At 38.6% G+C, this 26029-nt stretch overlaps 1 protein-coding gene across 1 annotated transcript in view; it reads left to right on the top strand.

Annotated features, from left to right (window-relative positions):
• The window catches only part of TERT (telomerase reverse transcriptase), a 35801-nt gene that overhangs the window by 7016 nt on the left and 2756 nt on the right, over window positions 1-26029 (top strand). Inside the window, exons 4-15 of the mRNA XM_076330200.1 lie at window positions 4075-4264; window positions 7740-7922; window positions 9245-9406; window positions 9787-9882; window positions 11924-12009; window positions 14736-14849; window positions 16689-16760; window positions 18640-18825; window positions 20294-20420; window positions 20746-20807; window positions 22556-22680; window positions 23058-23195. Of these exons, the coding sequence (XP_076186315.1) occupies window positions 4075-4264; window positions 7740-7922; window positions 9245-9406; window positions 9787-9882; window positions 11924-12009; window positions 14736-14849; window positions 16689-16760; window positions 18640-18825; window positions 20294-20420; window positions 20746-20807; window positions 22556-22680; window positions 23058-23195 (1541 nt within the window). The remainder of the gene's footprint in view (window positions 1-4074; window positions 4265-7739; window positions 7923-9244; window positions 9407-9786; window positions 9883-11923; window positions 12010-14735; window positions 14850-16688; window positions 16761-18639; window positions 18826-20293; window positions 20421-20745; window positions 20808-22555; window positions 22681-23057; window positions 23196-26029) is intronic.

Consider the following 26029-nt stretch of genomic DNA (forward strand, 5'->3'; position numbering starts at 1 on the left):
TGCAATGTTATATGTGTGATTTTTTTTTTTTCCCCCTCCTGCCCTGCTGCTCCCTGATCTTAACATTGGTATCTCCAGTGCAGCTCTTCTGCATATGTGTTTGCACTTAATAGGGCCCTGGTCCTGCTTTGCCCAGAATATGACATTTAAGTAGTAGAATATAATTTTCATTCCCACATATACTGTTTGTTTTGTCTTCAAACTAACAGCCTTAGTGTTACAGTTAGTGTTTTAGGTAGTTTTAATGTACTTCAAAGGCTACTTTTTGGCATAAAGTATCATCAAGTACTAATTTTTACATATTAGATATAATGCTCTTTTTAGTAGGGTATGTGATTAAAAGAAAACAAATATTTTTGGTTTTAGCCCTTTTTGTCCCTATTCCCAGTTTCCCAGAAAAATCCAATGGGTAAGGATGTTGTGGTTTAACCCGGCAGGCAGCTAAACACCACACAGCCGTTTGCTTGCTCCCCCCACCCCGGTGGGATGGGGAACAGAATTGGAAAAAAAGTAAAACTCATGGGTTGAGATAAAGACAATTCAATAGGACGGAAAAGGAAGGAAAAATAATAATAATGATAAAAGAATATACAAAACAAGTGATGCACAATGCAATTGCTCACCACCTGCTGACCGATGCCCAGCCAGTTCCTGAGCAGCAGCTGTGCCCCCCAGGCCAACACCCCCTAGTGTTTTTTTCAGCATGACATCACATGGTATGGAATATCTCTTTGGCCAGTTTGGGTCAGCTGTCCTGGCTGTGCCCCCTCCCAGCTTCTTGTGCACCTCCAGCCTCCTCACTGGCAGGGCAGTATGAGAAGCTGAAAAGTCTTTGACTTAGTGTAAGCACTGCTCAGCAACAACTAAAACATCAGCATGTTATCAACGTTATTCTTATCCTAAATCCAAAACACAGCACTGTACCAGCTACTAGGAAGAAAATTACCTCTATCCCAGCTGAAAAGAGGACAAAGGACAAGGTGCTCTGAACTGAAAAGACCCTAATCTGGGCTGATCCCGTTTCTTCTGATTTCCTCCCCACTGTGTAGGAAGCCCCTTCTCACCTTTGTCTCGGGAAGTCCCTGAACTGCAGAAAACTGGAAGCTGGGGAAGTATCCCAAGGAAGTACTGCTGCGTGCTTGCCAAGGGCGTGCTGTAAGGACAGGGTGTTTGCTGTTGGCTACAGGATATGTAGCTGTATGGACTTTTAGTCTGATCCCAGCAGCTGCACTTAAGCCTCACTCACAAGGCTAGGGCTTTCTGCACTGCTTTTTTGAGTGTGCAACGTAACGTGAGGTCTCCTACTAATCCAGCTTACTGCATTCATACAGGTGGCAAGCTGCCTAGTTCACGTGGGAGGAGAGAAATTGGGGTTTAGAGATATTGGGAAACAGCTGTTTAGGGTTGCTTCGGCCATTTTGAGGCTCTCTAGGCATCTTCCTCTCTTAACCAGCCAGCGTTTTCAGGCACTGTTGGTGAATCGGTGCCAAAGGCTGTTGAGCTGCTTCCATCTTCCCTGGAAGAAGAGTATCTGGTGGCCTTAGTTGTTGCCCTAATGGCTGTTCTGTGGTTGTCCTGGTTCTTCTCCTTCTCAGCTGGAGCCGCTCGTGGCGATTGCTCTGAGCTGGCTCGCAGGAAGGCATTCACAGCCAAGCGTGGCCACTGATGCCTTTCCAGTTCTTTTGCATCCTCCTTTGGGAGGAAGAGAATGGATGGAACAGGCTGGACTGAGTGGACCTGGACTTAACTCATGAGCTTGCCTTTGCACTGCATTGTCATTAGGGAGTAAATCCCCATCCTGAAGGACTGTATAAGTAGGTCTTCCTGTGCAGAATCCCACTCAAGGATACAGACCATGGTTCTGAGAGGGGACCTGAATCTATATGTTTGTCTTGCTGTATGGGTGGAGGTGAGAGTGTGCTGGTCATTTTGCACACACGCAACTTTCTATTAATTTTTGAAGCTATACCAAACTTCATGCCCCAAACTTCAAAAAACAGTACTTACTAAGAAAAATTCCGTATTTCATGATACAGTTGCTTCAAGTTACATGGCTCACAGAAGTTATGTTTTAAAAGTAACGTAATCAGCGTTGTGGTGACAGCACCTGTTTTCCTAAGGACCGCTCCTTCCCCACCCTCGCCACACAGTGGCTGCTGAGGATTGAAATGCTGCAGAAATTCTGAATCTCCCCCATCAGATTGTGGTGAGATGTCAAAAGACAGCAGCACCATCCACTCAACTTCCTCCAAGTTCCAGTGTGTAACAGCACCGTGAGTGTACAAATGAGAGTAGGATGGTTCAGTGGCCACTAGATTAGTGCATGTTCAAAATCATTAGTGCTGCTACAAATCCCATGAAACAAGCAAAGAATGTTGCTGCAGGCAAAATGACATCCAATTCTACAGCTGGCCAGAGGTAGTAATGATGAAGATCTGCCAATAATTGGCCTTTGTCTTCACTTTCAGAGGAAGTCATATTTTTTTTATACAGTGCTTGGTTGTTTTGGGTTTTTTTCCCCTTCAATCTTAAATGTGAACTGCAAAGCGATGGAGATTTGATCATTCGGTTGTTTCTGTTGAACTGGAGTTCTTTGTTTTGTTTTAGTGATCTAGCTAATGCTATAGTACATAATGAAGTTTTATGGGTTCAGGAAGGAATTTAAGTCATAATAAATAATAGTGATCTCTAGCTGTGGAACAGCGATCTGTCCATTCTGCTTTACTTTGGGCTACATTTGTACCAGGAATTTAATTCCAAAGTTTGAATACAAATCCTCAAAATACTTGCTCAGTAATAACTCAGCTTGCTGGCCCTGGATGCCTCTATACCTTCTAGGTGTCATATACTGTATCACTCAGACACCGACAGTTCCAAGCAGCTGGATCATTAGCTTGTATGGGAGTTGTGTTAGCATACAGAAGAGAAGTACTTGTGTGCCTCGCTTACCTGCATGCTTGGCTTCTCAGGTGTCTCCTAGAGCATGCTTACCACGTTTCCACCAACCATCCACTGCCTTTTGTGATAGCGTGGCCTCCTTTTGCTAAACCAGCCTGTTGGTTGGTGTGGGATGAGAAAAATCTGCATGCGAATTTATATTTGCATCCCCCTTCTGCAGGGATTTGAATTGTCTCGCTTCACTTCCCAGGGGAGTATCCTAACCAGTAGGCTGTAGGGCTTTTTGGAATGGCGCATTGTGTCCTTCTGAAGCAGTGCAGGAGACTGATCCAGGTCTTTCGCATTGCAAGTAGGCCACTTTAACAATACAATCTTAAGTAAAAGCAAGGGCTTTTGCACCACCTCCTTTTCCTGCCTCATTGCATGGGAAAGTATTGATTTTGTACTAAGCTACACTGAACTGTAAATCCTAAGGGGGTATCTGTGAGGGGAAAAAACATTTCCCGGAAGATGGACTTACGGAGCTCAGAATCTGTGACTTAGGAGCCTTCCGTTCTTCGTTATTCTTTGCTGTTCACTTTAGCTGATGCCTGCTCATCAGATTAGTTTTTTTGAATCGTGTTGCTGAATACCTAAATGCCCTTTTGTGTTGTATATGTATCCTAGTACCTCAGTTCGCTATAATAACTTTTAATACATAGTAGGTCCCCTAAACGGTGGGAGTAGAACAGCCAATTACAGTGTGTAAGTCCTTCCCTGGATCTTTCTTAACTTAGTTTTCAGAAGGTTCTATTCAACTTTGTTAATGTCTTTCAAGCTGAAGAAACCATGAGAAACATCCAACTTCTTGTTGTCTTGCATAAAAAATATTTCATAATGGTCAAATGTACTTGGCTAATCTGTGCTTAAATTTTCATTTGTGTTAATTAAGATTTTTTTTTTATTATCTTAATTTACATCAAGCAGAAATGTGTACTCTCTTATTATTGTATTACATTGTCATTAAGATACCGCAAAATTGTTCTGAAATTCAGATTTCCATGTCACTTCTGCAGAGGTTAGTATTTGTAATTATCCTTTTAGTAAAATATTTGGCTTCAGTTATCATAAAGAGATTAAATGTTTTAACTTACTGCCTTTCCTATTGCTTACACTAAATGTATATTTGTATTTTAGAAACCATTTTGCCAAAGTACACCTACGTGCTTTATCTTCAGAGGAGATTGAAGCTGTCCGTCAAAAAAAATATGTTCCTGTGGCATCAAAGCTCCGGTTCATTCCCAAAGCGAATGGGTTAAGACCCATAGTAAAAGTGAGCGGTGTTGTTGAAGCACGAGCATTCAGCAGGGAAAGCAGAGAAAAGAAGGTTTTTATTTTCTTTATTGTTTTACATGGGTTTGATGTAGGCAGCTAATAAAGTGAGTGAGGTTTTTTGTTATATAAAACTAGTTTTAACACGGTGAACTGGAACGTTCAAATCAGAATGACTGAACGGGTCTAGCTGTTGCAACTTAGCTTCTCCTTTCCCAGTGCTTAATTACCATTAGCCTCCAATTCCAGAATTACGTACTCCTGTTTGCAAGCCTGTCTTAAGGAAATGAGTCTGATAGAATTACATGGCCTGTCAGATAATCATGTTTTCTTTCTCTTCTCTTTCCATCCCTTTCCTTCAGGCTTGCTAACTGTCTGGTTGTGGTAGGCATTGGCCATCTATGGGAGAAGAAGGACGGAAATCTCAAAGATAGTCAGTGTTCTGAACTAACATGTCGTATTTGTTTGGCACACCGGAGGGTGAGGGATGGATGAGTCCGGCCTGTTGGGATTTATCTGAATACTGATTGTGCATGTTGATCGGCTAGTTGGCTGTGGTGCCAGGTCAGCCTAGGGGGCCGAACAGTGGTGAATTGGGTGTGTTACAGAAGAAGGTCTAAGAAAGGCGAGGAAGCTGGATCAAGCATAGTAGGGAGATAGGAAGAAAGCTGGGAATTACTGCAGTGTGGGAACAGAGACAGAACACGCAGTGCACAGAATAATCTATTTAACAGGCCAGTTAACCACAAGACATAGTGGGAACCCAGTTTCACTATCTTGCATGACTGCATTAATTGTTCTGCCTTAAGGCTGAGCCCCATTTAGTGCACAAGATTAAATGTTTCCCAGATGGGTGAGAGGTCAATGGCTTCTTAGTACTTACTGTTCAGTATGTGATCTCAGACCAGGTTTAAAGGGCATCAACTAAAAGCTGTTCTGAAGTGTTATTTCTTCATAGTCTTTCTGTGACAATCAGACTGTCAGATTTGAGAGTATGCACACTGTTAATCTGGAAATAGCTGCAGTGCTTTAAAGGTGCTATTGCTCCTGTAACAGATCTGGCATAAAGGATGACATCAATATACTGGAGAAGATGAAGGTTCACAGTCAACCGTGGTAGCTGGTCAAAGTGATTTGAGTTAACCTGGCTGCCCTGGAGCTGAGAGGGAATATCTGTATCTACTGAAAAGTGGGAGCAATAGACTCCTGTTGGAGAGTGCTGACAAATAACTGAGGACGTTAAAGTCTTCAGCTTTTAGAGAGACCTCATCTGTCTAAACTAATCACAAAGCATAGCTGATGATTTTCATAAATCCATGAAAAAGAAGGTGGTAGTACTGTTACCTCTCTTCTCAGATAGTAGACTGAGACAGAGAAAAGTGTCTAGTGCAAACTGATCATCTTACTCATCAATTTAGGGCTTCCAACCTAATGGAAGTGATGTAGTTCCCCCCCCCCCCCCCAAAAAAAAAAAAAAACCAAACCAACAAACCAAAACCTGAAAACGAACTTGCATGGCTACTCAGTTTGCCTCTGTCATGGCCTTTTGTCCTGCACTCTGTTCCAGTTTTTCATCCTGTACCATATCCAGCTTGTCTGTGCTCTCCACTTTCCTCCTAGCACTTTCCTCCTAGCATTTAAATTGTAGAAAGAAGACGATCTTCCAGTTCTTTCTGTCTGACAATAGTCCAGGTTTTGGAATTTGGAAGCCAGTTTGGAATTGTAGGCGTAGTCTTGGCCAGCTTCTGTAGCTCCACACTGGAATGTATCCAGATGAATTGCTAGAGATAATCTCCCAAATATCCAGCAAACCAACTTCCGATTCTTGGGCAAGTCTCAAACTGTGCTTCAAAATACATGGTGGAATGAGTCCAGTTCTGTGAATTTATCCTCAAATCGGTGTAGATTTTGTTTTGTTTCCAAGGTTTTACGTATTTGCTTTACATCCTTCTTCCTTTTTCATTTGAACCAATATTTTTTTTTTTTATTTTTAATGGGAAGCTCAAAGCACTGGGAGGCAGCAGGGTTCTAAAAGATCTGATTTGTCTGAGAGCTTAGTCTTTTACTGCATTCTGCAGGCATGCCAGCAGATCTTTAGGTTTTGCAAAAATGTTAACAACTCTGTGGATTAGAGCTGTTCTGGGGAATTAGGAGGCTCAAGGGAATTCCTTCTAACATGAAAATGAGGAGCTACTGTGACTACTGCAACTCCAGGTCTCTCAGGTTTAGTTCAAACTGGGTTTGAAGCCAGTCTCAATTTTCTTTTATTGACTCACCTGCTAACACCCATATGGCCATCAGCTTTATGAAAAGGTAAAGGTGTGCTTTTTGTGAAAAAGCAACCATCCTGGGATATGCTCATTAAGAAGGAAAGGAGGAACTTTTCTACTGATGATTACTTTGATCTTGCTGCTTCTATTTACCTTTCAGCTACATCTCTACCCTTTTGACTGTTTTTCTTAGGAACTTGGCCTATTACAGAGAAGATACCACTGCAATGATTCAGGAAAGCATCTTAATTTTCAGAAATCTTTTTTTTATAAACTGGTCAAAAACATTTTGCAGGATCAGCCAATGAATGAACATAACTACTTACCTTATGTAAAACAGTGAAGTTGGATCAAGTTGTTTAGGAGGCAGTGGCAGTAGTACACTAAACACTTTTGGTGTGCTTTAGTTTTGCCAGTTTTTCACTGAAACCTGTAATTGATTTTTTTCAGTGCAAAACTAAATGTTTTCAGATGAATTAAAATGCTTCCATGATTAGTAGTTTCAGTATCATGATCACAATACTACCATTGAGAGTAAGAACGCTTTTATGTTCTGTGTATACATTTTGGAGGATTTCTCTGAAGTTCTGAACTGATTCATAAGTATGCTACATGTGCAGTTTGTTTATTTTCTTCAGTAGTACGGCTTGCCCTTTCAACATTCTTTTGTTGCCAGGTCTGTCAATATTTTTTTTCCTTAAGGTGTTTACAGAGCTAATCGACCTGCACGACTTCACTGCCGCTCTGGTGTACTTTACTGTTCCCATAGCTGAGAGTTAAATATTTGCTATTTACTTGCATGAAGTATCTCTAGAGGCTCAACCGATGGTGCAGCTGGAGTTAGCCTGAAGTCTCAGGGCACATGTTCTTTTTGCTGTTCTTGTGGTGATAATCTCCAGCAGAGAGAATGAATGATATTTAAAAAGTTACCTTCTAATTGGTGGTGGTTTTATTTGCTGGAGTCTGTCTATTTATCTCCTTAACTATTACACCTTGATTTCCAAGAGTCAAGTACAGAAAAAAACATTTTCCATAGGATTTAAATGTACCAAAAAAAAAAAAAAATCTCTGAGTCTGTTTTGTCGCTTCCAAGTAGTTACTGCAGCTATATTCAGGCTTTCTGAAAACTGCAGTTGACCAAAATAATATAGTAAATATGTAAATTTAATCTCATATTTCATCTAAATGTGAAATCTGTGTATTGCACAGAATTTAATATGTTTCAGCATACTTTAAGGTGATTCTCTCTGGTCTCTTTAGATGCATCACTACAACACTCGACTAAAAAATCTATTTAGTGTGTTAAATTATGAACGGACTATAAACACCAGTTTTATTGGCTCTTCAGTGTTTGGGAAGGATGATATCTACAAGATATGGAAGAAGTTTGTTACAAAGGTTCTTGAATCAGATGGTGAAATTCCTCATTTCTACTATGTAAAGGTATGTCTTTTTAGTTACATATTCAAACTACCTTTTCAAAGTCAGCTTGTGCAGATACTTCTATAGCTGTAATAGCTGTGATGTGAGTGCATAATTATTTCTTTTTCAAAATAAACTTTTGTGTGTACCTAACAGAGACTCTGGTTGGTTTTTTGGGGTGGGGGGTTGGTTGGGGTTTTTTTTTTTTTTGTGTGTGTGTCCCTGCAGTAGTGCTTCCTTTATTTGGATGTTTTTCTGTTCATCTTTCTGCCATGTAGCAGCTCTTGCTCCTGCACATGCACTGGATTTTTGCAGTTACATTTACTTAGGTATAAAAATGGGACAAAGATACAAACTCAGATATGCTTTTAGGGCCATCTTCCCAAAGGAAAATGAGGAAAAACTTTCTATGCACATTTGGATAAATTCAGTGTCTTTTCAAAAATAGGTCTCTTCTATCTCAGTATCATTAGTTTCTGTTGAAAATGAACACTTGAACTCTAGTGTCTCTTAACAAGTTTCTTCTCCTACTTGAAAAAAATGAGTGCTTGTTGTATCCCACTATTTGAAGGAGTTTCTTCTTAACACTTGTTTTTCAGTTATGTCTAGCAGGCAACCTTTTGTGTTTGAGCTCAATTCATAGCTTTGAATTCGGGCGATTTATACAGATGTATGTAAATTACACAGATTTTTATATATATTATAGTGGGGCTCCTCTCCAGTGCTCTCATATGTCAGTTGTCATCCTGTCCTGAAATTACTTTCAGTGATTGTCTTGTTATCTTTCAAGCCAAAGAATCATGTCATTGACATAGTTCTCCTAAGATTGTTGCTTCTTCAAAAGGTTTTGAATTTTGACTATGACAAGTAAAAGCAGAGGTAAGATTGCAATATGAGGTTTAGGAAAGGTAAAACATCTGGGTTTGCAGCTTTCCAAAAGCCTAAGATGTCACCTCCATGATCATATGGAGAGGAAGGTTTCTTAAAATATTTAAGCGTATAAAAATATCAGCAATAAACTTTAGTTAAATGATTGAAGGTTCAGTGTTAGATTTAACGTTCCATATGGTATCATCTTCTGTTAATAACAAGAATTGTGCTTAAACTGATGGTTTGGTTATCCCTTGTAAGGGAAAACTCACTGATGAGTGAGAAAAGGTTTTGCCGATAAGCAGAGAGTTTTTGTTTTGTCACAAATTTGGACTGAATGATGCAATAATTTCACTCCTATGTGATTTATCCTTCAGCATGTTTACATACTACAACAATACTTTTTTCATACTACCACGGTGTTTACAGTGATACTGATGAATACATAATGGAAGATATTTCTTCTATTTCAGGCTGATGTGTCCAGGGCTTATGATACCATTCCTCACAATAAACTTGTGGAAGTGATTTCACGAATCTTAAACCCTGAGAAAAGAACTGTCTACTGCATACGGCGCTATGCCGTGATTATGATTACCACAAGTGGAAAAGCCAGGAGGTTCTATAGGAGACATGTATGACTTGCTGATTTCTTCTATTTGCTGCTGTAGATACATTTCGGTCCAAGGAATATATTTGTTTATATCTTTGTTTAGTCACAATTTGAATTAGGCAATTACTTCACAAACCCTTTTTTAATAGTGTTGGGTATTTTCCAGAGGTAGCAAAGCTGCTTTTTTACTCTTTTTACACTTTTTACTCAACATTAGTAAGAATAAAGATAAATGTGTTGTGGAAATAGAGATATGTGAGGGAGATACTTAATTTTAACAATAGCAGAATTGTTGGATTAAAATAATGCAATAAAGCTGTCCTTTTGACCTCCACTGAATAAGAGTCTGGTACTGAATTTTCTATTGCTTTTGTCATTTATTTCTTTACACTCAATATACAGGTTTCTACTTTCAAGGATTTTATGCCAGACATGAAGCAGTTTGTGTCCCAGCTTCAGGAGAATGCCTCATTGCAAAATGCGATAATAGTTGAACAGGTAAATATTAGGAGGCTTCTTTTCAACTGAAAAAGAAAGCTCCAGAAGAATTGGAGGAAGATTGGGTTTTTTAATTGAATGTACCTATTATGTGGTGACACCACATCTCTTCTAGTTACCCAGCACCTTCCACAGAAAGATTTTTGTCATCTCTTCTTTGACGTTTATAACAGGCTCTTAGTGTTCAGTGGAAGGAGTGCACCAGGCAAGAAACCTGACAAAATGTCCTTTTAGACTTTTCCCAGATTTTCTCATTGTTGTCTCAAACTTTCATTTTAACCAGTGTTTTCTTTTTCCTTTCCTAATTCCATTGTTTGTTGCAACAGTTCTCAAGTGAGAAATTAACTATCTAGTAAAGAAGGGCTTCAACACTTGCTATCTCCAAAACGTACAGAAGTAAGAATGAGCAAAATGTATTCTAAGCTAAGTAGCTAGGGAAATAGATGTGACATCTTGAATAGCAAACTGCACGGAATAGAAAAATGACTTTTTTAAAAAAAGAAAAAGCTTATTTTAATGATTACCTGCCAAGGTTGATAAGAATGAACTCTTCTTTAGAAGAGTTAAAATGCAGCACAAAACAAGATTAACTCTTGCATTTTTTATTTAAAGAGATTTCTTACTTTCAGTGAATTAAAGTACGGTTAAAAATTATATGTATTTTAAATTTACTGCAACTGATGCTTTGTTACAAGAAGCAAGCATCCTTCTGTTGTTTTAATTCTTGTGCTGCTGAGAACTGTACTGATTCCAAATGTTTGTTCTCAAGACTTCCTTCTGTGCGGGGAGCATGACAGAAAAAGACATAGAAGTAGATGATATGCTCAATCAGTTTCTTAATACATTTTATTGCTTGGCATCAACCTACAAGATTCCTGAGCATCAGATGACCAGACAGGTATTTTCTCACAGGCTACTTCCTCTTTAAATTTTTTTTTTTCTAAACTCGCCAGTGGAAAATTTTGACATAGGGTAATTTATGCTTCTAACCTACAAGTAAAATGATCTTGTATGCCTATGGACATAGGAGTAGACTATACAGTGCGGGTGATGCACAATTCCAGGATCCTACAAAGTGCAAAGCGCCTAATGAATACATGGATGAAAGTGAAAACTAGCTGGATCTATGATGATGTGTATGTAGGTTTTGTTTTGTTCTTTTTTCCAGTGGACATCTGATTTAGATAACTATGCTAGATATTACATGAATAGCAGCATTCTATTTCAAAGTATTTTACATTTGAAAACAATTTCTCTGTGTGTGTGTGTGTGTCATTACTTTTCTCAGAATACTTTTTTTTTAAAAGTATCATGTCAGCCTGCGTGTCTGTACCACAGGTGCATCACGTTAGCTTTTCGATACACATAACCATGATCTCACATGGCTCTATCAAAAGCTGGGTGCATTTGTCTGATGTCTAATCAATGCAAATAGGAAGTAATTTTGCTTTAGTTCTCATGAAGTCATTGTTAAAGGGATTTAAACTGCTTTAAATGAATCTTTATTACACCATTTTAAACACAAAAAACTTCATAAATATTGGGCGGACAGTCATGCGTGGAATCATTGGTAATATGTGGCATAGAATGGGGTTTGCAGCAGAACTGGCAAGTGAGTGTATCTATACTTGGGGAATAGTAAAGAACATGACAGTTACAGAAATTGTCCTGCAGGATAGAAAGTGGCCAAAAGAGTGAGGTCTCATACATTGTAATAATCCAATATAATATACCAGCACTTAAAAAAGTGATTTTAGATGTTATATTTGACTATTTTCCCATGTAACACCAATCAAAACTGCTTTTCTCCTAAAGCAAAACAAAAAAAGAACTGCACCATTCACTTGTTGGATGTGAGCAGCTTTTTATTGTGTATATTCAGATCTTGGTGTTAGGTGCTTTGTTTCTTACCTTAGGGGTTTGAACTACTACAATCTAACTTTTCATAAAGGTTTCTGTCTATCTTTTAAGTTTATACTATATTTTTAGTTTCAGTACATTTCTAAAGTACAAATCTTGTTTTGTTTTGTTCCATTTCTAGAGCTTAACTTTTAATGAGACAAGTTCCAGCCTGTTTACTTTTTTTCTTCAAATGATACATAACAACATCCTGGAGATTGGGAGCAGGTAAAAAAGCAGTTAGTTTTTCTTTGTATAGTGTGTTTGGGTTTTTTGGTTGGTTTTTTTCTGTTAAGCAGGATACTTTTAATTAGCTCAGGGGATTTTTGATAGCTGTCTTTTAAAGAATTTCATGTTAATTTGAAATCTGTTTATCAGTTTAAGCTCCATAAAAGCATGAAGAGTTTGGAATCAAATTAATATTTGAATAAAATGTCTCTTTCCCACCTGTATGATGTTAACTATACACAGAATGCATTATTCAATAAATAAGGAACCTTCATTTAAAACTGCAGATGCAGTTCAAAAGAAAAATACTTTAAAACGTTGGGATCCATAGTGGTGAACAAAAACAAGGTAACATCCAAGCAATCATGCAAAAGCCTTGTTGATCATTTCCCTGTAGTGCAAAATTAAACCTTTTCTGCATGGCCTTGCTATTTGGCAAGTTACAATAAAAATAAAAGGCAATAACAATAGGAATTAAAATTATTGGCAACTCCAAAATTAGGAATCAGATGTTATAGAGGGTAGTAATGCAGATTTCTTCTTGTGTTGCTGGAGATGCTGATCTGGTATTTATGTTTTGCCTCTAGGTGGCAAATGTGTACCATGTCTAGAAAGCAAGTACTTACATGATCTTTATTTGTAAATTCAGAGTGAGGTATATTAGAATGACCGGCTTCTTGCTCTTAAAAAAATACCTTTATTTTAGAATACTTAATCTCACAGGATTGAAGGAGAGGGGAAAAAAGCTTTCAAGGAGGCAAACAGAAGAGCATTTATAGGTTTTCCTAGCATTGATGCTTACGCTACCTTTGGCAGGATCATGACAATGCTGACATGGCATGCTGTTAATAAGGACTAACTGACATCAGTATGTTTAATAAAAGTTTAATGGTTTTAAAGAAAGCACACCCTGACAAAGCCAACTTCACACTTATCTAAATTCAGTCACAGCTTGGCTGAAAAAAATACTGTTTGTCCTGGAATGAATTTGCCCTTTTTAAGTAGCTCATTCTCATTTGTTCAAAAAAAACCAACCCAAAACTGCAAATAAATTCAGTAAATGAATACACTCTTTAACTGATGGTTCTCAAAAAGCCATCACAGTTAGTCAACATTCACTTGACGTTTTGAGAAAAATGCTGATTGTTGAGCTGGGGACCTAGAAGGAACCTTTTAATACCATTTGATACATTTATCAAAAGTCTGGAAAAAATTAAAGTTACTGCTAGAAGAATTTGCAGATGACTCAAAACATAGGTAAGATCACTGCTAGAATGTAGTATGTGGCTCTGGTGTCCAGTTGCTTAGTTTCATTCTCTTCAGCTTCACTAAGCCATTCATGTAGTAGTGGTAAAATGGACATTATAATATAGTATCTCACTACTTCAAAGGAGTGTTGGGTTTTGTGAGGCATACTCATTCTGTTTCTGCCAGCACAGAAAAATCAACAAGGTAATGGGGAACTCTGTCTTTAGTAGCATATCTAGATGTAGTACATTACTATTACTGTGTGTGGTCTTACTGGCTTTATACAAGTAACAAGTTAGGGGAAGTATTAATGAACCTCCCCCGGCTGTGTCTATATGAATTCTTTGAAGCCATGAGAAACAAATCAAGATTTACTCTTTTGCAGAATGACAACTGGCAGCTTCAGTGAGCTTTTCAAGCGGGGGGGCGGGGGAGAGGTTGAGTATAATTACAAATAATAAGGGTTAGCATTTCACAGGATGTAGTGGTTTTTCCTAATTAGAAGTAAGATAGTTTCATGCCTGAGCAGTTAAATGAGGAAGTAAATGTGATTTACAGTATAGCTGGGATGTATAAAACCAGATTGCATGCTGTGTTGGGCTAAGCCATCAGAAATGTCCCTAAAATTAAAGTGATATTTATTTGTGGGGAAAAAACAAAACCAAAACAAAAAAAACCCCCAAAAACAAAAACCCAAGAAAACACTTTCCTTGGCCAGATCATGCTGCGCAAGTATAAACGAAGAATAAACACCTCAGTTTAAATTATTGATTTAAATTATTTCATAGTTAAACATTTTTACTCTGATTTGCGCTGTTGAAAGAGCTTTTTTTCAGAAAACTTAGAAAGATTTGATAGTGGTGAACATTTATATTTGAATTTAATGTGGATGTCTGCTGTTCCTGAGAAAAGTTGGAAGTGTTCCATCTCAAAATCCACCTGAATTTAATTCCTGACGTAGATGTACAGTATGAGCTTCAGCCTGTCGATTTTTAGTGGGCACCTGCAAGGAGCTGTTTGGATAATGATTAAAAATAAATAAATTACAGTTTGAAAGATTTGTCCAGTGCACTTTGTTTCTTATACAAGAACACTTGTTTTTAAGCTATGTAAGATGTAACATAAAGAATTACAAAGCTTAAATGAAGGGTGGCTCTGCAGCTGAAGGAGGAAGGAAGCATTGTGGTTTGAGATCAGTTATAAAATTCCTTTCATTTAATGACAGTTGTCTGCTGGGGTTTGTTAAAAAGAAAGGAATATGTGTATTAGTGGGTTTTTGAACTGTTTAACTTAAAACTCGAGCCATATGTAGATACCTAGAGGAAAGGACAAACAAATTTAAGGCTAACTAGCAAGCATGTAGCGTATTTCTGATTGAAACATATGTTATACTTGAAAAAAAAAAAAACTAAATGTTTAATGGCTATTGCAATTTTCTTGTTGCTTGTTTTGATTTTTTTTTTTTAATTCTTTACTAGGTACTACTTACAGTGCTGTGGAATTCCACAGGGCTCCATTTTGTCAACCTTACTTTGCAGCTTATGCTATGGAGACATGGAAAATAAATTGCTCTGTGGAGTACAGCAGGATGGGTAGGGGTGCTTTGTTCTGTGCTCTGTTATAGTAATGCATAATATATAATATATGTGGTTTTAATATATATAGTGTAGTAGATGTGTGACATTTTCTCTGAAATTAAATTTTGAATTTTAAGGATTCCTAACTCTCCATTAGGAAACGCGGTGCACAAAGATCTCTGCAGCTTCAATGTCACTGTGGTGGTTTTGTGGGGGAATTTCCCTGTTTGACATAAGATTGGGAAGAAAAGTGCTGAAAAGAAGCTGTCCCAGATCTGTGGGTGGCAGATGTGTTCTTACAAAAGAGCATAGTATTTAGGGATGCTTTAAAGAGTCTGACAAGCTCTTCTTGTACATGTAAGAAGTTTATGGTTCTCCCACACTCGTTCCCACAACATTTGTGGTCGTTTGTCCTCAAACAAGATGGGATGTTCGTTACAGGCTTTCTGATACTCCAGGCTTCTGCGTGAGGGCTTTCCAATTCACCATCTGTAAATCTTAACATTTTATCAAGGTCACAGCTTTATTGCAGATTTTTTACAAGGCATGTTGGTTCTTGTTTGGAGCCCTACGTGGCTCTTGGTACATCTTCTAAGTGTTTGTGCCCTGCTAGTGCTTGCTTCTTAGGAGCGTGACAGAAAGCTAGCCTGGTAAAAGCTCTAGCACTTTATTAGCCATAAAAACTTCGGGGTCCCTTTTACCTCCATATGAACTGATCCCCAGTTGAATCCCAGATTAGGGTCTTCAGGCAAGAGCTAGACATTGGTGAGCCCCCTGAAGCTTGTCTGGGTTCACATATCTCCCTCCTGTGTGCTGTGGATTCTGTCCTAAGAAAGAGAAAAGAAAACTAAGAAGTGTGTAGGGGTACTCCAGAAAAGCGCATCTGTCTGGTGTCTCTTCTTGGGAGGCTCACGAGGTAATGGAAAGTCTCAGAATTTTAAACATTTCCCTACACAAGTAGTAGAGGAGTTCTCATAGGCTTTAGGATGCTGTGATGATATGAGTCTAAACAGCTGTCTTTTGCTTTCAAAGGATGTTGTTTATACTTACTGAAATTATGAAGCTGATTCAGAGGAATGCACTTTTTTTATGTAACAGCGGTTTTCATACAGAGCAGATTCTAGAATGTTTCTTACGTGTCTGTTGAATGATTTTGATAGTTTCATTTGGCCTTTAAGTCAAAGAAATGACCTGGCTATTGACTTGGCTAGGCAAAGGTGCAGCTGATCTGATCATAGTGATGGCGGTACTCCTGCTTTGAAGGGGAGACTACACAAGATCATCTCCAGAGCTTCCTCTCTATGATCTGCTAGGCAGGATTTATCAGAAAAATATGGGCTTGCTTGGGGCCTGAAGACTGTTGAAAAAGAAAATTCCAGCCTTTACAGTGGTAGACTGTAGTCTGTTTTACATTCAAGTTATAGCTTCACAAACAAGTTATTACGTGGTAAACGAAGATACAGAATTAGAGCACATCAGGAATCTGGTATCTGCTTGTGTACCTGGTATTACACCTCCTTTCCTTGTCTTGTGGATTAAGATACTGCAAATTCTCCCTTGGAAAAGTTTAAAACCCTGCATCCAAGAAGCTACTGTGGAGTAGCTTGTGTGCTGTAAATTCCTGTCATGTTTCATGTAGCCAGCCCCTTTGCTTTCTTATTTTTATTTTTTTTTCATTTATTTTTAGGAAAGAAGCAGAGCTGAGAATTTCTTCATGAGACTCGATTTGGAGATCATATTGGCCTCTACCTTCTTCTGAATTGAAATGGGCACATTAATGCTCTGAAGAATATGACAAAAATTTGAAAGGATTACATATCAAAAAATCTAACATCAGTTTCTTCTTGATTACAGAGTCCTAATACGTCTCATTGATGACTTTTTGCTGGTTACGCCACATTTAATGCAGGCAAGAACTTTTCTAAGGTATGCTATTAAAAACAGTCTTCAAAGTAATAAGCATTAATACCTTTTAGGTCATTCTTTTTCATCTCCTTTATACATGCTTGTACATATAGATACATTTGTTTTATGGGTTAATAATCAAGGGCTGTTTTGGAATCCTTGCCGGTAGCCTGTGCCTGGGAAGAATCCTAATAGGTACATTCTTGATGGCCAACTAGCAACCTGTTGCAGCTCAGATGGTGGGGGATTCCTGCTGAGGTTTAAATTAGGGACCTAGCTACTGACCTTGATGGAGCTTCTAGCAGCAATTAGTAGTGCAGACTAACCAAAGCAGCTGACAGGTGTCTTTTAAGACCATTGCCCTCAAATTTTTAACATGTCTTAGTTACATTTTTAAAATGTTTTTATCGGGCAGGCGTGCTGCTACCTTCTGTTCCTGGGGAAAAAATGCAACTTTTCTCTGATCCAATATTGCTAAGAATTTTCTGGTCATTAATATTCCGGGGTGACTATTTGAAGATAGTGATAGCATGGCAGCATGCAGCTCACACAGAAGTTTTCATACGGTAATTCTTTAAAGTGCTTCAGAGCTACCTTTTTTTTAAAATTGGGCCCCAAAAGAGATTCCTGGTTACCGTGGATATGAATGTACAGTCAGTATCCAAGAAGAGTTCTGCTGATGCCAAAGCCAGTTCTAAGTATCCAAACGAGAAGTCTTGAAGAAAAGCTTAGCATCTGCAATGCAGTCAGTTGCATCACACTTTTCGGTAGTCAGAAGGATGCAGCTCTGTCGTGAGCCTGAAAGGTGATGGGGAAATCAGTTAAGTACAGTTTGAAGTATAAATTGTACTAAATAGTGGATAGTGTACTTTGAAGACTTCATTTGTCCTCACTTCCTTATCAGAACAGAAGGAAATTTCTAGGGACGTGCAGATTTACAGTTGTGGAAATTCTAAGTCAAACTAAGAGGCTGGGGATGCCTCAAGCTACTAATCTCTATAACATCTCTTCCACATAATGTCACTTGCAGTAGCATTGCAGATATTTTCCTACTTGCCCTTTGAAGTTATCAGCACCTTTGTTCGGTACCAATTTCTGCACCAGCTGTGTTGATTTCTGTAGACAAGTAGCCTCTTCTGTGCAAGTTTTCCAGAACTGCTTACAGATCCTATGCATTCTCTGCCACAAATGGAGTAGTAACAGTTTTTTCTAATGTAATATTAGAACTGGGGGACTCAAGACATTAATTTTGAGGAGACAGCATTATGACTATTACTCCCCAACAAGAAGAACCTACCTCTTCCTCTCACTCTTTAAAAGAATGAAGCCTGCACATGAATACATCGCCAAGTAAGACAAACTGCTGCTTGTCCATGAGATGACGCTGCTGATCCAATGTGTAGTAGGTAATCAGCAGGCATTCTGGCAGTGAAAACATCCTTAGGGAAAACTTTGTGGAGAAAGTTCAAAACTTTTCATCAGATAAATGAGGTTCCTGTTACGTGGATTCTTCTTGTTTTCGTTAACTTTCAAATACAATAACTCTTCATCTGTCTTTTTCCGGTGATTTTGATCTCACTGGTTTCTGTGAGTGTGGTTTATGCAGCTTGGCTCAAATGTTTCATGGCTTAAGTTCTTAATTTGCATTAATGTGTAAAAGTTTTTCTGCATTATCCTCATCCTTAAGCTTATTTATTTATTTTATGTATTTATTTACCTCGAATATCTTCATTTTTTTTTTATTTCTAGCTGTGTTCCTTAACCTAAAGAGTTGGCCGTGGTTCCCTTTATCCTTTGGTTTCTGTCCTTTTATGCAAGATCATATGAGTCTTGCAGCATGGTGGGGTTTTTTGTTTGCTTTTGTGGGGAGAGTTAGGCTAACTGTTTATATCTGTTTTAGGACTCTAGCAACAGGTATTCCTGAGTATGGCTTTTTAATAAACCCCAATAAGACAGTCGTGAATTTTCCTGTTGATGATATCCCAGGATGTTCCAAATTTAAACAGCTGCCAGATTGTCGTTTGATCCCGTGGTGTGGTTTATTATTAGATATACAGACACTTGAGGTTTACTGCGATTACTCCAGGTAAATAGACTTGTATACTCCAGCGTGGGCTTTACAGTATATTGTACGCAGTGTGAGAAACAAAAGGGTGTCTTGTGAATGGTGCAGTTGGATTAACTGCAAAATAGATTTTACAATTCTGTTTCTTATACCATAATTTAAACATTTTATTCTGATGTGCAGCCTGCTATTTTCTTCATTCCATCCTGGTGGAACGTACGTACCATTAACACTACTGAATGTGGCACAGGTCACTAGTGACCAGAAGTCATATACTGTATGGTGGCTACGTGGTTCTGAGAAAGTTTATTCCATCACCTCAGTTCAGCTTCTTTCACCATGATGCACTGTATTGTACCTGATATCATATAACTACATTTATTGTTCTGAAATTGTTGTGGGTTTTTTTTTTTTACCTTCCTAGAAGAAGCAGTAAGTATTACATGAACTACAGATTGGGATTAATTTTGTATAGACTAGAGGGACTAGTAATCCTTTCAACAGCAGAGGTGTTCCCTCTGGTACACTTCAGATGGTAGTGTAGAAGTGGAGAAGTAACCTCTCTTTAGACTAGCAACCTTGGCTATATACACAAAGCAGTCTGAAGTGGCATAGAACTCAGGATGGGACAATGTATCCTACTGGAAAGCTCTGTAGACCCTTTACATCGACTCCTAGAGATGGCATTAGACATTTGTTAAAGATAAACAAGAAAGAACTGTTTAAACTGAAGGATAATATTGCTGTGATATTGACCATATTTAGTGTAAACAGCCCATGCATACACTTAAGTGGGGAAATTAGGAGGAGGTTTTCCATCACCAGTGTGGTGAAGTTCTTCAGTAGTCTTCTAAAACAGGAAAGCTTGGTCAGTTTAGGAAATGAATTTACATGACATGATTTTCTGTAAAAACAGAGGACTAAAATCAACAGCCAAAGAGACTTATTCATTAGCTGTGTTTCTAAAAGAAACGGTTTATGTTGATGAAGGCATTGGTGCTACTGGCCTGGGAGACACTAATCCGAATCCTGAGGGTGGTTGTTACAAGGGCTGTCTTGCTTTTGATAAGCTTGACTTAAGTAACTGGAACACCGGGGTGAACTGAGGTGGCTTCCAGCCTATGCTCCTGCGTTGCATGGATCACAGAGTATAACCTGGTTGTCACTGGAGTCATTAATAATGATCTGGCTAGACAATGTGTTTTAGAAATACATCCAGTTTGTGTTTAAGATTATTGGTTTGTTTATTTTTAGCAGGGTGAATTATTCAGCCCTGAGGTATTGAAGTCATTCCTTAGCTAATAGCCTTAATGCCACAATGTCCAGTCTGTTTTTAAATTGAATTTAGTTATAGTAATCTTTTAGCTACTGGCTCGTTGATTAGTAGGCAATCTCTGTAACATGAGAAGTTAAATGAGGCTTACTTTACAGAATTTAATTTAGTCTGTTAGCTCATGGAGTTTAACTACTTTTTTCTTTTTTTTTCTAGTTATACCTGTACTTCTATCAGATCAAGTCTTTCCTTCAATTCAAGTAGAACAGCTGGGAAAAACATGAAATACAAATTGATTACAGTCCTCAAACTGAAATGCCATTGTTTATTTCTTGATTTACAGGTGGGAATATGGAAATGGATGTTTGGAAATATTGTGATTAGTGATAAAGAGCATTAAAAATGCTTTGAGTTCTAACATAAGAGTTGGTTTTGAGAGGTCATACACGTAACTTGGAAGTGTTGACATCAACTGAAATGTGGGGTCTCAGCACCTTCCAGAACTGAACCTTCACAATGTTGTTACTTAAGTACATAATAGAAATCTTTGAAGTTAGCATCAAATGTTTTTTTTTCTAGATTTCTAAATCATCTTATGCTGTTGAACTTGAACAAATCATATCGTGACAGTAAAATATTCCTATAGCTCTGTTTCTGTTCTGTTCTAGATCAACAGCCTTAGAACAGTTTTCATTAACATCTACAAGATATTTTTACTTCAGGCTTACAGGTAGGTCACTGTCTTCTGTAGTAAATCTGAATATTTCATTACTCTTCCTTGACACATGGAGGAGCTATGGATTAGGAAAAAGTGTGCAATAAAAATGTGCAGTGGTAAACGTCAGTAGTAAGTCACGTTATTCTTGTTTCAACACTGTTCTTATGTAATATTTTTAGATTCAGGACGTAGGATTATATTGATGTGCGTGTTTAAGTGACACTTCACTAAATGGATTTTAATTTTCTCTGGATATTGACAGCTGACCTCAAGAAAAGCAGTCTGTTTTGTGGCAGGAGGATGACGAGAAGCCTTATCACTCATTAACCAGTTTATATTTAGAACTTTGTATCTATTAAAATTATATAGAACTTTGACCCGCATAACTTTGCCTTAAGTGAAGTTTCATTCTACCAAGTTAATTGCAGTTTCTTAGCTGCTGATAATGACTTACCTGCTCCTTAGCTGGTAATATCTTGTTGGTTTTTGTGAGCTGTTCTTGACCAGCAGAGGAAGTGAATATTTTAAACAAGGATAAAGGGAAAGAAATCAAAACTGATAAGCGAGTTGGGGGGAAAATACTAATCTCTGTGCATCAAAAACTTTGAATGATTGGCGACACCAAGGAATTGTTCATTTATTGTTTTAACGCAAAAAAAGTAGATGTTTTCCTCTTTACAGAAATCAGGTGTTGCTCTTTGGCTAGGCTTATACTTGTTATGAAGTGACATTTTGGTTTTGTTCTTAAATTCAGCTTGGTTCACATTCACCCTGTATCATTCTTGCGTCCAAGAAGTGTAGCTGGACTTGTGTAGTACAGCACTGATGTGTCAAACTCTTAAACTTTTGTGTTGTGAGTGACTTACGGTTTTTCTCTGATGTTGAACATGATTACTTAGTTACTTCTGTTTGCTTTTATGGTAACACTCTAACAAAGGTCTTTATGATAGAGTACCTTTAAAAAACTGTCCACCATGCTAACAGCATGTCAGGTTAATTCAGCCAGACCTCTGTGATGCAGTGTGGTAATTATGTTTATCCTTTAAATACTTTAAAACTTCAGAATTTCTTGAAGTGGTTACGCTTATGCAGGGTTAATTTAATAAACAAGTATATACATTGTTGAGTAATTAAAAATCAGCATTGTAACTGTTGACTATATTCAGCATAAGCAGGATTATAATACCAAAGTCTGAAGAAAAAAAAAAAGAAAAAAAAAAAGTCAGCAGTTTAAAAATATGTCCAAACAGAGGTGTAAGGGAGCATACAATACAAGTAATTTCCATGGAATTGGCTTCCAGGTAGACAAAAGAGTGGAACACTGTCATTTGGAGGTCTGTTTTCCTGAAAAACAGAATTTGTTGTGGGATTGTGTTTTGTTTTGTTTTTTCTTCCTCTTGCACTCTCTCTTGTGGGTGTGTTCTCTGGCTGCATGGTCTGTGATATGGAATTGGTGAGGATATGAAGTTTAACTTTCCCTGCACATAAGACAGTCATTGTCCTCAGAAGAGAATTCTGTTACCAGGGCAGATGGCTTCAAGATCTTCCTTCAGCACAGAATTTACAAACAAACATCATATGTGTCTGACACTCCAGGGATGTGTATATATAGGAGAGGTGTTGTATGCTAACAGTGTTGATACAGCTAAAGACTGTTGGGTGCTTTTCAATGTTGTATAGCGAGTGCCTCAGGTATGTAATCATAGTTTCACTTGAAATTGCAAATGACTTGTGATTAAATAGGCTGGTTTTGTGAACAGGTTCCACGCCTGTGTTCTCCAACTTCCATTCAACCAGCAAGTTAGAAACAATCCTTATTTCTTCCTAAGGATCATCTCAGAGACAGCATCATGCTGCTATGCTATCCTGAAAGCAAAAAACGCAGGTATAGTATGTTAATGGCAATGAAGTAGCGTGTTTGGGTTTGGTTTTTTTTTAGACAAATAAACGATCTTGAATGTGCAGTCAGATCATGTCATTTTGAGATAAAGATCAAGAATGAAAAACACGGATTGCGTGATAGGAATCACAGTGCATTTTTTTTCTTAAACTCAATTTCCTGAAGATACTAAAATGTTTCAGTTTAAAAAACTAAAAAAAAACCTAAAGTTTTTAGTCCTCTGCTGACATAGGAGACTTCATTGACTACATAGGTTTTTAGTAAAAAATCCTGGAGTGATTTTATAGAAAGAGAGGAGAGATCAGACATACTTCTTAATGCTTATCATTTTCAGTGACATTATTTTTCTGTTTTGTCTGTAGGGGTTGCTTTAGGTAACAAAGGTGCCTCTGGCATGTTCCCTTCTGAGGCAGCAGAATGGCTCTGCTACCATGCCTTCACTGTCAAACTGGCAAACCACAAAGTTGTTTACAAATGCCTGCTTAAGCCCCTAAAAATCTGTAAGTATTCGATTATTTTTACAGTTTGAAATATGGTTAACTGTAATAAAACATGGAATCGAATGGATTTTTTTAACTTTTCTTATCATAAAGTGTTGTTCTAAAATGTACATTAACGAGCTTTCTGATTGTCCTGGTTCCAGCAGGGATAGAGTTAATTTCCTTCCTAGTAGCTGGTACAGTGCTGTGTTTTGGATTTAGGATGAGAACAATGTTGATAAGACACCGATGTTTTAGTTGTTGCCACGTAGTGCTTACACTAGTCAAGGACTTTTCAGCTTCACATGGGGATGGGGATGCACAAGCAGCTGGGAGGGGGCACAGCCAGGACAGCTGACCCAAACTGGCCAAAGGAGTATTCCATACCATGTGACATCATGCTCAGTACATAAACTGGGGGAAAGCTGGCCGGGGGGTGGTGACCGCTGCTCGGGGACTGGCTGGGCATCGGTCAGCAGGTGGTGAGCAACTGCATTGTGCATCACTTGTTTTGTATATTCTTTTATTATTATTATTGTTATTATTACTATTTTCCCTTCCTTTTCTGTTCTATTAAACTGTCTGTTCTGTTCTAGTAAACTGTCTTTATCTCAACCCACAAATTTTACTTTTTTTTTTTTTTCCCCTCTCCCAGTTCTCTCCCCCATCCCACTGGTGGGGGGTGAATGGCTGTGTGGTGTTTAGCTGCCTGCTGGGTTAAACCACAACTCTGATTTTAATCAAATTTACTAAGTGTAAGTAGGCAAATTAAAATGGTATGTTTTTCAGCTCTGCATGTTCTAGAGCCTTGTTCTTAAGGGACAGCTATTTATACTTGGCAGTCAGTAAGTTTGTACAGTTCAGAAAGCTTCATAAGATTGGGTTAATCATATAAGCATTCTCAGCAGGTTTAACTAAATGAAATATGAATGCTCAGTTTTCTACTTTTAAAACTGTAGATTAACTGGCAACTAAATAAGTTTCTCCCACAGTGTAAGCTCTTACCAAAAAAGTGTTACCGGGGTCACTTTGAAACAGAAGCACTTGCTGCGCTGCATATGCTATATTGTAATAGAGTTGAGTGGTGTTGGCAAATCTCTGACTCTTCCACTCAGTGAAAGAAGCTGTCTGCATACCTGGCCTCTGGGGACCTGTCTCTTTGACAGTTGTGCGGTCTGTTCCCAGACTAGCTACAGAAATACTGGAATTCTCAGTTCTAAGATATTAAAAGTGAACAGCAGGAGGTTTTTCTGAAGCGATCAGTACTGTTGAATTTAGCTGCAGTGAAGGCCAGACTTTCAACACTGACTCTGTAATTCACATTTTGAATGAGTCATTACTTGGGCGGTTTTATTATACAATACCGAGAAATTCTTCAGTTTGGTTCCAGAATAACCCCTATTTGATTTGAAATGTGTTGCAAGCTTCCCTTGATACCTGTGCTAAGGCCCAGTGCCCCAAAAAGAGAGCAGTTCTGCTTTTGGAAGTAAGCATTTCCTTCCCATATCAAGGGCTTGCAGCAACGCCTGAGTGCAAACAGTCTGATTTTTGGTGGTGCAGTGTGAATGCATCAAAGAAGACACTTAAACATTTACAGGAAACAAACCGATGGTTGGGATTGCACCAGGCGCGTTCCTGACAGCTGTGGACTTTCTGTATGGAGCAGAACTCCAGCAGCCTCTCCCAGAGAAGCTCCTTCTCCGAGTTACTTACTGACACCAAAACCAGAGGCACCATGTCTGATCACTGCTGCTGAGAAGCCAGTTCTGTTCAGCCCTTCTAGGAGTACCAGGGGAAGCAGGCCTACCTCTGGGAAGGGAAGGGATGCCTGCTTGCTTCAGTTGGAGAGGACAGAAACTGAAGAACTGAGCAGAGAATGCAGTAGTCACACCCAGTAGGATAATAGCTTCTCTGGGAGCTGTGTCACTTCTCTAAGATCCATATAGAGCACATCTGACTTTTCATCTCTAATGCTGAAGGTTTTGCTCTTGGGATCTTTGACTGGCAGACCACAATCCAAGCCAAAGCTCCCCCATCCTTCTCTGAGCATGCTTTGCTATTGAATCTGACAGTACACTCAGCGTGGAGGTACAGCCCCAGGCAGCTCTATTGTTCAGCAGAATCTCGTCTTCCATGGGTGTGTGCATCTGCCATAAAAGTGGTCTCTGCTGTTCACAGAATCGCATCACCACAGATACCAGGGAAGATGGGCTGGGAAGTAGAGGTGGAATTTTCCTAGTTTGAGTAATGATTGTCGTTAGGTTCCTTCTGCTGAACCTATACAGCCCCTTGCCTAACCACAATACTGACCAGAAAATTGCGTGTGGTCCAGGCCTAACTCTGTATGCACAGTTTCTAACCCAAGAAGGGAAAGCTGACCATCTATCAGTTGGCTTCTCTGGCAGTGAGAATTGCCCTTACAGCAAATGGAATAAACTTGCTTCCTAAATTCCTGGGGAGAACTATTAATGTTGTACTTGCTGAGTATTGTGGGGGTGGAGCAGGGAAAGTCCAAAGGCAAGTAGAAAATTAGTGGTGACGTTCTCTTGAAGAGTAATTTCCAGCTATTCTTTCATAAATCTTCTCTGAGGCAGAATCCGTTCTTCACATCCATAATGTCAAGACAACTCCCTTTTTATCTACAAGGCCCAGTTTCTTCTGGAAGTATTTGAGACTTCAGGTACACTGCTGAAAGATCAAGGGTTCGGAGATTTTTGCTTAATGGCTGTCTAAACAATTAGCAGGCTCTGACTTGTTTTTACTTTGAAACTTTTAAGATGGAAGCTTTTGCTGTGGTTGGTCAGCAGATCACTGGGGCCCAAGTAACTCGAATACCATCTCTGAGATATCTCCAT

Source organism: Aptenodytes patagonicus, chromosome 2 (genome assembly GCF_965638725.1).
Source record: "Aptenodytes patagonicus chromosome 2, bAptPat1.pri.cur, whole genome shotgun sequence".
Lineage (NCBI taxonomy): Eukaryota > Metazoa > Chordata > Aves > Sphenisciformes > Spheniscidae > Aptenodytes > Aptenodytes patagonicus.